The sequence below is a fragment of the Oreochromis niloticus genome, linkage group LG11, assembly GCF_001858045.2.
Source record: "Oreochromis niloticus isolate F11D_XX linkage group LG11, O_niloticus_UMD_NMBU, whole genome shotgun sequence".
Taxonomy (NCBI): domain Eukaryota; kingdom Metazoa; phylum Chordata; class Actinopteri; order Cichliformes; family Cichlidae; genus Oreochromis; species Oreochromis niloticus.
Window position 1 is genome coordinate 15,779,621 of NC_031976.2, and position 15,571 is coordinate 15,795,191.

The following is a 15,571-nucleotide window of genomic DNA, read 5'->3' on the forward strand; positions in this document are numbered from 1 at the left end:
AAAATTCTTTTTTTTAATACAAAATCAAAACAGTTCCATTGAGTGGATAAATATGGCTCTAATCTAAAATAGTGTCATCGGGGGTTAGTACAGTAGGACAAAAGGTAAACCAAGGAGCACAGGAGGTGAATGGTCTCAGGGGGAAAAAGCAACAATTCAAACTGACAGCTAGAAAGCCACAGGCCAGACTGCCACACCGCTCCCATGCATCTCCTTGGAGAGCAGTGTTGGTGTGCATGTGTGCACTTGTGTGTGTGACTGGGTACATGGTTATTACGTAAACAGTGCACAGGCATGCGAGGACTGACACAGTGACTCTGCTCGACTGGACAACAGAGATCCATGCCTCCCAGCAAAGATGAGCCTGGCAGCCCGAGTGCACTGTGGTTCTGAGCTCTGCTTTCGCTGCTGAGTTTAATATGTTTAATATTTAATAGTTTAATTTTCCCACACACAGACCTTTTCCTAAACACTTGCCCTCTTTGTTTGCATCTGTTCCTGGAATACCTTGGAAGATGATGTTTTCCCCAAGAGCTGGAGAACTGTTTTAGCTTCACAGATTGTAGAGATAATGTTTTATAAGTGTGTATAGTTCCAAACACTTACACCGCTCATGTCTGCTTGGAGAGATTACTACTTTATTTCACTTTCCTTAGATTTTGATTATGGAAGTTCACTTGCAAACGAGTGATTACCTGCTCTAATTAGGAATTATATCGCCTACGTCTTCCATTACTGGAATCATTAAATTCTGTTTTCTCCCAGCTGTTGCAGGAATACTTGATCAAACAAATACTTTATATGTGACTGACCAATCTTTGCTCATTAGCTAAACAGTCATGTTTTAACATTTGTAGCTGCATGAATCTCTTTTTGTTGGCAGTAAATAGGAATAAATTGGCAACAAGCTAAAAATAACTCAAATATCACATGCTTCAACCTGCTGAGAAGGAAATGCAGCCTCCTAGCTAAAAAATATATCTATCTTTAGCTAGCTCTCTATATAAGTCTGTTTTTACCTTTGTCTGTGTTCAGCCTGGTGCTAATTCCCTCCATTAATCACTTTTTGGATTCAGGCTCGTGGGGGGGAAGGGGCTTTCCCTGACAGAACTGGTGGATGCACAGGGAGAACACAAAAACACGTCAAGGCCACAGCTGATTGGTGGACCCTCTAGCTCTTACCCGGCACTAACTACTGCACCTCCATTCTGCCCTATAAGATTAGTGTTTTCATGGGTCACCACTTTGTCCACTATTTAAAAAAGCTGTTTTACCTCATGTCTTTTACAGGGTCAGCCCACTTTAAGCCAACTTTCTCTTAATTGGCCAACTTCATACCTAGTGCTTGTGTGCCTGTGCTTCTTAGCCGTTTGGTGCCTTGTGGAGATGAGCAGATATCTGCTCAGAGAAACTGTTAGTATATCACTATTCAGAGCAGCTGGAAACCTCTGCTTTTTAGGGGATTACTTTTACATACTTAACACTTATTAACTAAAGTTACTTTATCTCTTGGCAGTATCCTTTTTAACCACCAGCCATCAGTGGCTGAACATACATATTAGCGTCCACCCGCTGCTTACATTCAAAATATCTCTGTAGCCACGAATGCCAGAGACGTTATCAGAGTCCTCCACCTCGTCCTCTTCCTCTGTGGCCTCATACCCTTCGTCAAGGCATGCTTCCCTCTCAGCCTCAGCCATGTTAGTCATGAGGTCAATGAGCTGCTCCAGAGGAGGACTCAGCTCCCTTTCCTCATTCTCCTTCAGCCCGTAGTCCAGAGCCTTGTAAATCATGATCCCCAGAGACTCGATCACCTGCAAGACAAAAACAACTAGTTTATATGCTAATACTAACTCATGTCTATATGTTTATTAGAATCATCTGTTTTCATTAATAAATAAAATGTAACATTTGTACATCTAACATGCTTTGATAATTTAAAGTAAAATCCATCTATAAATATGTTGTAGATGTGATCATAATAAAAATTATCCTCCATTTACTCTTTATAACTGTTAACCATTTGTCACATAATAAAAACAAATATAGATTTGTCCCTTTGTTATTCAATATGATCCCCTTTAGTGTACCAGGCCTGAGCAGAACACGTGTGATGTGTTGACTGCACGGCTATTTGCAGAGACAGCTTCCTGAGTCACCACACAAACACTCCCTCATAAAGATCATATGCACAATCAATATCATATGCATACAGCCTGGTCCCATGTAAAGAAAAAGACACAGTAAAGCAGGCTTTATTTAGGGTGTGGCTACTTTTTTCAAGCTCCTCCCATTTTAACCTGCAGTATCCTCATGTTTGTCAGGCAAACAAACATGATCAATCACTAAGACTGTAACTAGCTGCTAGCTTGCCTCTTACCATGTCTTGTGTATGAAGCATAAAGTGGCTTTATCTCTTAAAAACAGCCATCTCTATTGTCTGGAAATGACTGTAAAATACTCAGCGAGAACAACAAATTGTCTTTTTTCTGTCACGTGTCACACCTTTTATGTATAATTGTATATTAGTGTAAAATTAATGATTCGAGCAGTTTCAGCTGGTCATTTGAATGGTCTGTGAATGAGAGAGCAATAACCTTTATTCCATTGTACACAAACTGATTAAAACACTATGCTACTTTATGTAGATTTATCACATTTTTTGGGTTGCACATTTCCAACTGCCGACCTCTGTATATTTAATTTTTAATTTTTATTTAATTTTATATATATGTATATACACACACGCACACACATAGATTTACTATACATATTCAGTAATGCGCATACACTCTTATATTTGCACAAATATTTATTGTTATAATCCTCAGATTTGCCCATTATTATATTTTGCTTTGTTCTTATGTTATTTGTATTTTGCACACCTCTGTTGCTTGTGAAGCTTGTACACAAAAATTTCACTCACATGTGCTGTACCAGTGTACCTGCACATGTGATGTGACAATAAAAGTGATTTGATTTAAACACAAGCAATAAACACACATTAATATTTAATAAGTTTAGCAAGAATCAGCCTGTTGTGACCTTACCTCATTCAACAATAATACACACTTGACAAAAAGGATAAATACATTCATTGCATAGGAGTAACTGTCCAAAAAAAAATTCTTACTCGGTGGATAGATTTTGTCAAACCAAAAACGGCACAGAAAGCTGAGCAAATGACAGAAAATTACTTTTAAAAAAATCATATGTTATTTTCTGTTTCACAGGCTGATGCATGTAGGTCAGGAGATGGTGCGCTTGAGTTTTCCCGGAATTGGGGAGTCATGGTGGATAAAGCAGACATTGCCAAAGCCAAGATAAAAGAGTGAGAAATCACAGAGAGGATTATTCTGCAGCCCTGAGCACTTAGACAAGACTGAGAGGGGCAAAAACCAAAGCAAAACACTGGGAGAAAAGACAGTAAGAAAGACATGAGACGAAATCAGAGGAAATAAGTGGAGGTGAAATATCAGGAGACAGGAAAAGAAGAAAAAAACAGATAAAAAACACAGGAAATGATATGATGAGAGGTCAAAGGGGGCAGTAGAAAGGTAAGACACAAGGATCAAGTAAGTGTGTGTGTGTATATATGTTTGTGTGTGTAGACATGAAAATCAATGAATGCTCATGGAAGGAGGAGTCATATGAGACATCCCCCCCATCAGTGGGTAATGGCTGGGTTTTCTCAGGGGGAAATGAATACGACCTCTTTGTCTGAGCTCCACCTGGGCCCACACCCACTGACAGATGAGACATATTCAACCCAGGACCCGATTTAACCGATTATCAATGCATAGTCACCCCACAGTATGTTTTACTCAATAATGTTTTAACAGTTACGTGTTCAGTTTGTGGATTTTTAGGCTCCTGTTTCTTATCTCCTCCTCCTTCATCAGAAAGCCACGCCTTAAAGCATTTGATCTGCAAAATGAGATTAAATGGAACAAGACGGACTGCAGCGGATTCACTCACATTTTTTTTTCACAGCAAAGATTAAGAGCATCAAGGGACTCACACTGAGATATATTATCGGTCCTCCATTTTGCTGGAGTGGGTGTTTAGTTTAAACCAGCATCAGGACCAGAATGGTGCTCATTTAAGAAAAAAAGGCTCCTCTTTATAGGCTGTAAGAAAACCAGGCAATTAAGTTTGGTTTCAGAGCATTAATATACAAATAATCTAAATAATCCTTGGCATAAAATTGGCATTACAAAGCATTCTAGTATTTTACAATCCTAGCATCTCTTTATTAAAAATAATATATTTGTAAATTTATGTAATTTCTCTCTAACTTTTCCTTGAATTGCAACTTGAAACACAAAACTTTCTAAATGAGCTCATCATTTAAATTAAAGTAGACTAACACATTCTTCACAAATAATTAAGTGCAAATTGCGACTAATGGACGAACCTGAGCTGTCCCTGTGACTGTGAGGCTAAAGCAAACATGTCTCCATTCTACTTTAAAGTCTCCCTGAATGGTTCCCAGGCTTTCACGCGACCAAGCGGAATGATGAGATGGAAAGGAGGAAGCAGGGGGAGTAATACTACAGCTTTGCAAAGCAAGTATAGAACCTGACCTCAGACACAAGCACCAAACATCTAGCAGGATATGATGCGAGCACAGAACGTTATATTTACATGAATCATGAAACATTTAGCCTCTGTCCTAATTACGTACATTATTGATGTAACAGCTCCATGTGTGTGAATATGACCAGGTTTCTGCTGCCACGTGTTCACTGTTTTAACCTAATGTTTCCTGCGGTCTGGAGCTGTCAGCGGTCAGCTTAACTTGTTAAAGTTGCTTAAATTTCTATGATCTATGTCTCCGTTAGAAATATGACTCCTTTTTATTAATATACATCTCCTATCTGGAGATAAAATAAGGTTAACTCACAGTCCACAATTAATATTTTCAGCACCATATATCAATACACACAATTCAATCCATTTTATTAATATGTAGCAAATTTAGTTAGACGTGTATGTGTGAATAACCAGTTCAGATAAAAACAAGCTCAAGACAACAGTGTCTGACTGAGGAAGGTTAGGAAGGACCACAGATGGAGAGGAGGCTGGCGGTAACAATGCCTATGAATGTGGCAATGAATACCAGCTGTAAGAGACAGTGAATCACTCTAGCTTCAGATATTTGGCTTTGGGTGGCCAAACACCAGTGCCCGCTTTACAAATTGAACAACGGCTGAAATGTGTGAGCTCTGCTCTCTAATATGCAAAAGCACTCAGCAAAGGGCCATAGTCTAATTACCTGGTAAAGCCTTTCGAATTTGGAGGATTGCAGAAACAATGTGGGGATTTTAAACACTTATATGTCCTAATTAGAGGGAGCAGAGAAATTAGGTCATGTCTGTGGCAGTAAACAGGAAACAAGAACTGGGAATCCTTTATTTTTAAAAACTAATTAACAGCACTACAGTCGATTTCAGTGTTTTCAGAATATTGTGTTAAGAATAATATCATAAAAGCTTAGTTCATACACCTTTTTGACAACGACAGCTGGAATTTAATATCAGTGACAGTCCACCTGGTGTCATTTTATTTTACAAAGCCATCCTGGGCTTGAGTGGTATGGTGGTCTTAGGGCAAGGGCTTCAAACATAGGGCCCAGGGGCCAGGATCAACCTGACAAAGACTATAATCTGTTTTACGGGCTGGTCTGGAGCGTTTATCTTTCTACATATGAGTGCGAAATAGCAACAACATTTCAAAAAAGAGCTAAAACATTCAATAATAAATAACTGCAAATAAAGACAACAGTCTCCTTTTGGTTATAATCGTCATGACTGAAATCAAGTATAGCATTAGTTCCAGTAGGCCAGGAAGTCACGGTCACACCAGCTGATCTCAGGGCTAGCTAGCTACAGCCTCAGCTGATGTCTTTCTACCCATCCAACTGGCATATCTCCTGTTGGGTCCACTATTTCACTAGGGGGAAAAAAGCGTGTCTTTTTTAGGAGTTTACCTTTATTATTGGCTACTGAATTATTACGATTGCTGAACAGTAGAAAATGCAAAGATAACAGGGGCTTTGTGCTGTAGTGTCCTGTTTTCCTCCAAATGTCGGGAACTGTGTCAACTAAAAAAGCCTAAAGATAGCACATCAAATATTAAAGCTGACACATTTTACTCTTTCTTTGAAAAAAAATATACTTTTCATGATTTTGATGCCAACAACGCATTTCTTAATGGCTACATTTTGAGCAACTTGCTAACATCAACATGCCAGTGCCATGCTAGTGATATAGAGTCAGGGCTGAGTGGAATATCCTTACAGCTGTCTTAAAAAAAATATATATGACTAATCTATTTTATTAATATTAATTTTAAAAGGTCAGAGGTACACCAAATCATAATACTTCACTGTACGAGGAAAATCAACATGCCCGACCATGGCAACCTTTTCAATAGTCATTGAGTATTTCAGTTTTAATATAAGTGGTTCACTGAGTGATGTCACATCCCTCTATTTCTTTTCAGACCACTTGTGGCTCTTACAAGACCGGTGTTGGGTCGCCTTACATTTTTCAGTAACAAACTAATGTAACATTTTACTGTACTACATTTATTCTTCAGTTATTTGCACTCTTAGCAAATAGATTTTAAAAAAGCTAGCTAGCACCCAGAATGATGTTATTAAGCTGAGTAAGACACTTCAGCAGCAGCCATCACTGAAATTCAGCAGGTAACAAAAGCAGTGGTGAGCAGTGGCGAGTCTCCTTGGGCTTGTTTTCACCTTTATGTATGTATTACAGAAAATTAAAAGCAAAAGATCATATATGTGTTCTCATTAGGATAGGGATTTGTGTTGGCATGTGGAACTGAAGTCTAACAATTCGTTTCAGGTCATTTAAACACAAAAGTAACGTGACGCAACAAGTTAAAACAAGTGAATTCAGTGAAATTCACATGATTACAAAAAAGTTGAGTAAATAAGAAATAGTGCAGATGACAATACGTCATATGTCCGAAGCATAGGCTATTTCCCCTTAGGCATACATTTTCCAGATTCCTGGCCAGGCTGCTCTGAGCTCTGACTATCATATGACTGGGAACAATTACCTTGGTTTTCTTGGAGATGTGGAACCCACTGAGTTCACATATAGAACAGAGAAAACCTTTGAACCACACAACATTCTTTCCCCCTTAGTAGTTTGCCTCTACTTTTATACTGTCTGTTTGTCTTCTTTCATGGCAGCACAAGCCTTAATGGGAGAGTAAATGCAAATGAACATTAAACTCGCAGAGAAAAGACACATAACATCTGACTGAAATTTCTGTTTACATTAAACACTGAATGTGATGTTAAACTCTAATCCCTTTCATGGCGTTAAAGCTCAGGACTTGAAAGAGCACAAGGTATGCACGGTTAAACTTTGGCAGAGGGGAATGTGATGAAGCATAATCCACAAATGCCTGAGGTTACACAGAGTCACAGGACCAGGATGCTCTACTGAGGGGTCAACAACAGCCTTTTTGCTAAAGCTGGCGCACATAATTATCATATTTATGTCAAAATATCTGCAACTTCAAAACAAAAAATGATCCATTTTCAGTGAACTCATCTATTCTGATTACCAGGCAAACAGCGTTAGGCTGAATTATGCTGTGTCGGTGAATCCAGCTCACTGGCTATGAAGAGAAGAAAATCTTCTGACATTCACAGCCAGATCATTTGCAAGAGTTCCTGCTGTTTGAAGCCATGTGCAGATAATGCCCATCACACATATGCTCTTGTTCAGCTAGCTCTGGGCTAATTCCACACTGCATGCTATAGCAGAACGCCTTCAGTCCTGTCAAGCATCAAGCAGCTCCACCAACTTGCCAGTAGCTTTCTGATCCATTCTGCCACACACTGCATTGTGAGAACTCATTTGTGGTGCAAAGCTGCTTAGCGGGGATTTGTCTATACAGTTTCCCATTCACTGCTTCTACAGCGGACTGCATGTGTATGTGCTCGGGTTATTTGCTGACAGTCCATCTGTTATTGCAGCTCTATTACGCGACAATCCAAGTCCTCAACGCCTTGAAAACTACTGGGCGCTATCTCTAATAAAGTGGGAAGAAAAAGTGGGTAACTAAAGTGACAAAACAGTTCCTAAAAATAAATAGCAGAGACGCCAACCCCTCCGTACTGTAAGACATTTCCATAAGCTATTATCACGATCATTAAGAGCAGCTGATAATAGTGCAGTGAGAGTGCACACTGTCAGTTTTACAAAGACATTTAATTAAGGGTGAACCTTCTCCCAGAGTGCTCATCAAAGGAGGAGGCCTTGCTGGGTGACATTTTAACTAGTCAATCAGAGTAGCCAGCTGGGAACTCTGAAAGAGGAAATGGGTCTGTAGAATAGACAGACATACAGTAGATATAGACTTTATTAATCCCATATTCAATTTATTACAGCAGCAGAAGGGTCAGAAAGGAAAAGAGAATTAGTGATATATTAGAAAATAATAAAATAGAAAATTAAGTAAGAAAAATAAAGTAATAAAAATCCCCAAAGTGCTAAAAATGCAGAATCAATAAAATACTATATAATGGTAATTTTTACTGTGTACAAATGCTACTTCACATAGTATGATACACTAGAAGACATGTCACAGAGATATTTTTTTTTACATGTACATAAAGTGGAGTGGGAATGATATATATACATGCATTTGTTTGTAGCTATTTATCATGTGTGCATATTTTACAGTCAAACTGCTGTTGGCATGAACCGTAAAAGTAACCAAAACAGAATAACTGCTACAGCCGCTCTGTGTTTCAAAGGGTCAGTTTACATGGATGACTCATCACGGTAAGTCTTGCTCAGCCTGTGAAAACAGTTCTGTAAAATGTCCTGTCGATCTACAGGAGATTTTCAGTTCCTGAGAAAATAACCCCTGGCTTTGGATTAATGACTGCAGATTTAGAACAAAAACTGTACACAGACTCCAGAGTTTGGAAAATTACAGGAGTTTGTGAGGCAGCAGTGAGGTTACTTATAGGGACTAAAAGTCACAAGCTATTTCATCTTTTGATGCTTTATGTCATTGTAATAAACCCAGATTTATTTATTTTGTCGAGTAATCCCTTCCAGAAATACTACAAAGTTTACTTTAAAATTTAAAGAAATACTACAGTTTGCTTTTGCTTGAAGGTTAATTTAGAGGAATGTTCAGTTTTTCCTCCACATCAGAGCTGATGATAACTGTTTGCTTGGTTCATAACTCATAACTTTGCCTCTTATATACCAGCGATCAAGGTTCATTATCCATCTGTACTGTGATGTCATGTCCAGCACGTCTTTTCATCAACTGACAGAAAGTAAGAACAGAAAGTCAAGATCTATACGATTAAGAATTCATCCTGATACCTCGAGCTGAGGTCTCATCATCAGCTACAAGGACACTTGGAGAGGACATCACTGGCCAAGATCAACACCCTAGTTTATGTTTTCACCACCTGGCTACTATTTTTTGAGTGTTACCTGTGGTTTGCACCCTAAGGTAGACCAATAATGATCAGATTTTTCTCCCCAGGCTAACTGTGCTCTAATGGGCTGTTTCTGCTCTTCTACTTATACACTTCAGTCTTTAGTAGTCCTTCAGGGTTATGGCATTACTGGGCCTCACAAGTTTATATATATTTTTTAACAATGAACAAGATGATTTGACCACTCTTAACAATTCTGCAGTCACAAACCTAGAAGCACAGATACTAAATGCAAATGAAACACAGAAGTTTTCTCCTTTATATGGTTGTCATGACATCAGGACACTAACCACAATTTCGCTGCCGAACATGCAAAAAAAATGTGTAAATACCTCAGACTGGAGACAGTCTGGTATTTGTTTTGTTGGACTGTTCAGTTCTTTGTAAAGCCTAAAGTGAAACCAATTCCTTACTGAGAAAATGAAAGCACATTTTGAACTTGTTTCATTTGTTAAAGGTATTAGTTTTAGAGGCAGGGGAGCCAGAGCAGTGGCACTGCAAACATCAGGATTAACACACACCCAGGGCTTACGACAGTTTCAACCATAGCACTATCTGACACTTGAACTAATCCTGGAGGGTGTCCGCACCGTAATCTGAATCATATCTCTGTTGTTGTGACTGGAGCACTCGCTTACTGTAAGTAGGCGATGAAACCAATCACAAAGAGTAAATATTTAAAAAGATAATCATGTCATTATTGTGGACAAGAAGCCATTATTTCTACATACAGCCACATATTTCACTTCATAAGTATCTCGCTAATTGAATGATTGGTTCTGTTCCAGAAAGTCTGCATTTGCTCAAGTCTTTGAATTAATCAATTGCAAACAATGTTCACAAACTAACTCCACCCAAAGTAATCACTTTGTGTGAGTATGCTCATTTAAAACACATTTGAAATTACAATTTTTCTTCAGTTGTTTCCTCTTAGCAAGTGCATTCCACAACATATATAAATACCAAATAAAAAAATAGATACCAAATTCTATTCATTTGCTCTTATTACCGCTCTAACCCACCCGCTACTCTATAAACAAGTAAATACATCCACATACAAAGCATGTGCAAGTGTGTGATGATGAAATAAAAATAACTACAGCAGTATAAGAGTGCAGCTACTCACCTCTGTTATTGTGCAGGGGCTGTATTTACCTGCAGATTAAAAAAAGAAAGCACTGTTATCATTAGCAGCAAAGAAGTATGAGCTACTCAAACTTTGATGCATGAATGAAAGGCAGCATATTATTCAGCAACAAATCCCGGTTCAGCTACAAAAGTTCCTTTTGTAGGAATAAAGCAGCACTGACAGGGCTTCCAACCAACTACGAAAACTGAGAGAACAGAAAATTACTGGTACAGTGGTGTAGTTGTTAGCGCTCTTATCTCACAGTGCTTCATTCAGTGCTTCTCAAAGTGTGTTCATCAAATGAGACATGTGAATGTGAGATTGAAAGACCTTAAAACAAAGTGCTTATTTGCATGGGTGAATGAGACATGTTGTCTAAAGTGCTCGAGCAGAAAAGCGATATATAATAACCAGTCCATTTACAAAAAGTGATTTAGAGCTAAATTCAGTGCAGTATCATCAGCAACCTCCTTTTTGTTTATTTTCCCCACAGAAATCAAACTCATTTACCTTAATTTCACTTCCTGTTTTAAAAACAATTTTACCTTTATTTGATTGGACAGTGAAGATTTTCAGACAGGAAAATGGGAGGAAAGACACATCACATAGGGTACAGGGTCAGGACTGATCCCAGGGTGCTGGCCTTCCGGTGTATGGTCACCTGCTCAACCAGGTGTGCAAAAATTGCACCATCAACAAGGTATTGTCACCCAGAGAACTGCTGCTCAATGGATATTTCTCTTTTTCAGACAATTTGCTGTAAACACCAAAGATGGTTGCGGGGGACAGTTCTTGTAGATCAGCGGTTTTCTGAAATACTCAGACCAGCCCATCTGCCATCAACAATCATGTCACTATCAATCTTCCACATTCTGATGCTTAGTTTGAACTTCAGCAGGCTGTCTTGACCATATCTACATGTTTAAATACTTTAGGTTGCTGACCAGAGATCGGCTAATTAGATATGTGCATTACAGTTTTCTCCATCCCTGTGATGGACTGGCAAACTGTCCACTCGGTAACCTGCTTATTATCATGCGTCAGGTGAGATGAGATGTTAGTCTGCTTCACAATAATATTAATTAAGCTGTCTTACTCATATTTGTTGTATAGATTTTGGGCATAATATAGTAACTCACCAGTGTTATTGTTTCAGAAATCACATTTTACAGTAGATTAAAGTATCATCACAGGATTTTTTAATATGTACCACTTGGGACTTATATGCAGTTCCTCTGTGGTCAAGCACCTCCTATTTATCAGTGATAACAAATTTGCTTTCTCAATAAACTGATTTCGGCGAAAGCCCTCTTTGTTCTTGCCATCATTATGGAAGCTGGATCAGTTTAAACAAAATCTCTAAGCTGTAACTTATTTATCAGTTTGAGTATCATGACCGGTGATGACAAAATTCTCCAGTCGAGAACCCGCGTCGCATGAATGCGCTCCCTTCAAAAGGAAGAAGCATTTCTCCAGGCTACATCAGCAGAGCTTTTACATCATGAGTAAACAGCCTGCAAACAGATGACCCTCTAAACAAACCCCTGTTTTGTATTGTAATACGCAGGAATGCAACATCATGGCACCACTGACATCAGCCCACAACTTTAACTCGCATCAGTAGATTTAAATGCCGTGCTGCTGAGGTGAAGATGTGTTAACTGCATCTAAAATGAGCAGACAATCAAATGTACCTTCAAGATGAGTCAGTCAAGGAGAGTACTGGCATGAAATTCCATCTATTTCTAACAGGGATGAGCAAACACATTTACAGTCATTGAGATGTAATAAAAAGTGTCAGGTCGCCTGGTTAAATGCTGTATTACACAGCAGACATGATGTGGGTTTAAACGACAACAGAGTCTAAAACAAACTGTGTTAGGATTTAACTTGAAGCCATGTTAGCAGATGATAGCTTCAGAAGTCCTTAACCTTTAAAACCTTTACCACACATTTATCTCATCATTTATATTAATAACTGATTATTAAGCTTGTGCATTAGGAAGACAGAGCCTGTTATGAAAAGCACAGCACTTAGTCCAACAGTTTAGCTCTATTAATCAATAAACATGCAAACACGTTCCCAAAATTACAGAATGTAATGGATAACTGAATGAAAGTCCCAAATATGACTCCAAACAGTAGAAGTACAAATGCTGAATACTGTATAGCCTACATTAACCATTTAAAACCATTTAACAACTGTTACATAATAATATTTATGTGATTGCACTTGATAAGTTCAAAATCCGTTCATATGAAAGCATTTGGTGTGTTATGTATGTAGGTGGAGCCAATAAAGCAGTCTGAGGATCATCTGAAGAACCATGGGGGTATATTTAAAAAACAAAACAAAAAACCTCTACTTTTCTCTAACAAACTTAAAAAATAGTACAAGAACAAACAAATGCAAAAAACATACTGAAATGCAGAAGCTATTTGCAGCACGATATCACAGTACACAGGTAACAGAGGAATAAAGGCTGGGATGACTCCCCTCTCCAGTGGTTGCATCCATGTTCCTAAAAATAACCCATTCATTCTATAACCATATAGACATACAGGCCAAAACCAGCATGAACATCACAGCTGAGCCTTTCAGATTTGCTCAAAGACAAAGCAGGATGTGAAATGTATTGAATCAAAGGCCATAACACTGACTCAGCAGGGTTGTGTAACAGTGTGTGTACGTCGGAGCTGAGTTAAGAGCACTTCCCTCAGGCCCTCAGGTAGTCAATTACAAAGACAGAGATGGATAGGCATTAAGTCAGTCTGCTCTCCACTCTTTGGGCATAATGTAAATATAGACGAACATGAACACGGCAGCTCTTAGTCTAACAACATCAGGTGTTTAGTTTAAGCAAATGGTCACAGACACACCCACAGAAGAAGGCAACACAAATATCACATAGCATGCAGTGTCATCTGCTTTGTTTTGGTTGGATTCCAGGCTTATCCCTCAATTTAAAAGCTTGACCATGCTAGAAAAATATCCACAAACACTAATTCTGCCCCATGTGACACATGACCTACCATAAAGTACAATAACATCAGGATTACAACACTATAGACACACTTTAAAGGCCCGTAGGGGTAGCTTGAGAATATTACAGCGGTTCTTCAATTGGCACACTGCTACTACTCTCTCTCTGACTCTGTTATATTTCCACCATGGCACTAAAAACACTGCTATAACTCTAACTAGCTCTTTTTGTTTTATTGCCTCTCATTAATTGTAGCCAATGAATGAGGCTCCCACAGGTAGAAGTAACAGCTAAATATAACCAAGACCTAAATGAAAAAAAACAAGGGTGATGCATCACTAATTGTCCCTGTTCTGTTCAGGCACAAGCAGGACAACAGTCCACGCCTTGATCTGATCAGTGCCCGCATTTCGGCTCGTAATCACATGCTTTAATCAGATGAAGCGGAATGAACAGCCTGATCTGATACGAGGTGACAAAACAGGCTGACGGGCTCTTCATAAAAAAAAAATAAATAAAAGAGATGAAACCACATGATGCCCACACACGTGTGTTTGCTGAGGAGGAAACAGGGAAAATCAGCGGAGACGCATGAAGCCATGTGAGGGAGAGAGCGGCGGGGGTTTGTAATGGTATTTCTTTGTGTAGCTGAGATCAGGTCATGGAGCCTTAACTACTGGTTGTTTTGGTGCTGCATGATGCAGATTATGGACTAATCCTGACATGCAAACTGAGCACCTGGTCAGGAAAAACACACACACACACACACACACACACACACATAAATCTTTCACGTGTGAGCTCAAAAACATGTGCGGAGCTATTTACAGGATATTATTGCATGCACCACTATAATAGTCTGACTGGGGCCCTTTCTTTTAGGTCTAATGTATACATTATACAGAGAAAAACACACGTATATTATTTAAAAGACCAGTGATGGTTTGGCCTAGATCTGAGTAGCTCTGCAAAATCACACTTATATAATATTTTACCTTCACAGCCCTGGTGGTCCACCCTCACAGACCCGTCCTTCTGTATCCTAACACCCCCCGGTCCGGATATCCTCCTCGGTGTAGCCGCTGATGATGCTCCGGTGGCGGCAGCGCCCCGGTGCTCCTTCGCCAGCGTTCTGCAGCACTGGTAGCACACCGCCCATGCCTGTTCCTCGTTGATGGGCTGGTTATAAAGCCTCAGTATCTCCTCCAGAGACAGATCCTCCGCTCCCGCTTCTTCCGGCGAGTTCATCGTGTTGTGATGCTGCTCCTCATCCCGGCGAGTTGCTGCAGCAGCAGCATCCTTCAGCCCGTTGTCCCCGCCGCATCGTCGTCCATCCATCCTTTCATTATCTCAGTGCAGGAGGCCCGATGACGAGAATAGGTCCAGGCTCATGAGCGAGTACTGACCCGGAGGCATCGATGCTTCTCTCTTGCCTCCCCAGGTAACAGCAGCAGCAGCAGCAGCAGCCAGTCAAACAGCACAGAACTGGATCTGGATCTTTCCCCGCCCGCCTGATGTTCAGGCTTTGCTACCAGCAGTCATAAGATACGGTGTGTTTATGCGATTAAGCCCCGCTCGGTGTGTGTGGGTTTGTCTCACATCGCAATTCAGCAAGCTAGGCTCAGTCATTTGTCACATGATCTCTCTCTCTCTCTCTCTCGCTTTCTTTTTCTCTCAAAGTCCTGAGTGTGCACTGGCATCAAGTCAGTGAGGCAAAGCAAAGAGCCGTGGAGTTGTTTGGTAATTTGAGTAATCGCAAAAGGTCTGCAATATAAACTAATGTCTGCTCTCTGTTATTACCTGTTCACATGTGTTCACGTGTCCCTGTAGAATCTGAGGTCTAATAGTCCTTTCTGAAGTTGGTCTCTGTGACTGATGTAAACATAAAATGGACCTACTCTGCTCGTTTACTGCTTCTTCTTCTTTCTTAATATCCTTTTTGGAGTAGAC

The 15,571-nt window shown here is 39.6% G+C and overlaps 1 protein-coding gene across 5 annotated transcripts in view; it reads right to left on the reverse strand.

The window, feature by feature from the left end:
- The window catches only part of LOC100704453 (protein spire homolog 1), a 36,635-nt gene extending 21,364 nt beyond the window's left edge, over positions 1 to 15,271 (reverse strand). Inside the window, exons 1-3 of one of the 5 annotated variants that reach the window (XM_019365108.2) lie at positions 14,617 to 15,271; positions 10,635 to 10,663; positions 1,581 to 1,814 (exon numbers count right to left, since the gene is read on the reverse strand). In XM_019365108.2, coding sequence (XP_019220653.1) covers positions 1,581 to 1,814; positions 10,635 to 10,663; positions 14,617 to 14,959 — 606 coding nt within the window. In that variant the 5' untranslated portion in view covers positions 14,960 to 15,271. The remainder of the gene's footprint in view (positions 1 to 1,580; positions 1,815 to 10,634; positions 10,664 to 14,616) is intronic. The other 4 variants (XM_019365109.2, XM_019365110.2, XM_005472525.3 and 1 more) reach the window with 4 other exon arrangements.
- Between the last annotated feature and the right edge of the window lie 300 nt (positions 15,272 to 15,571).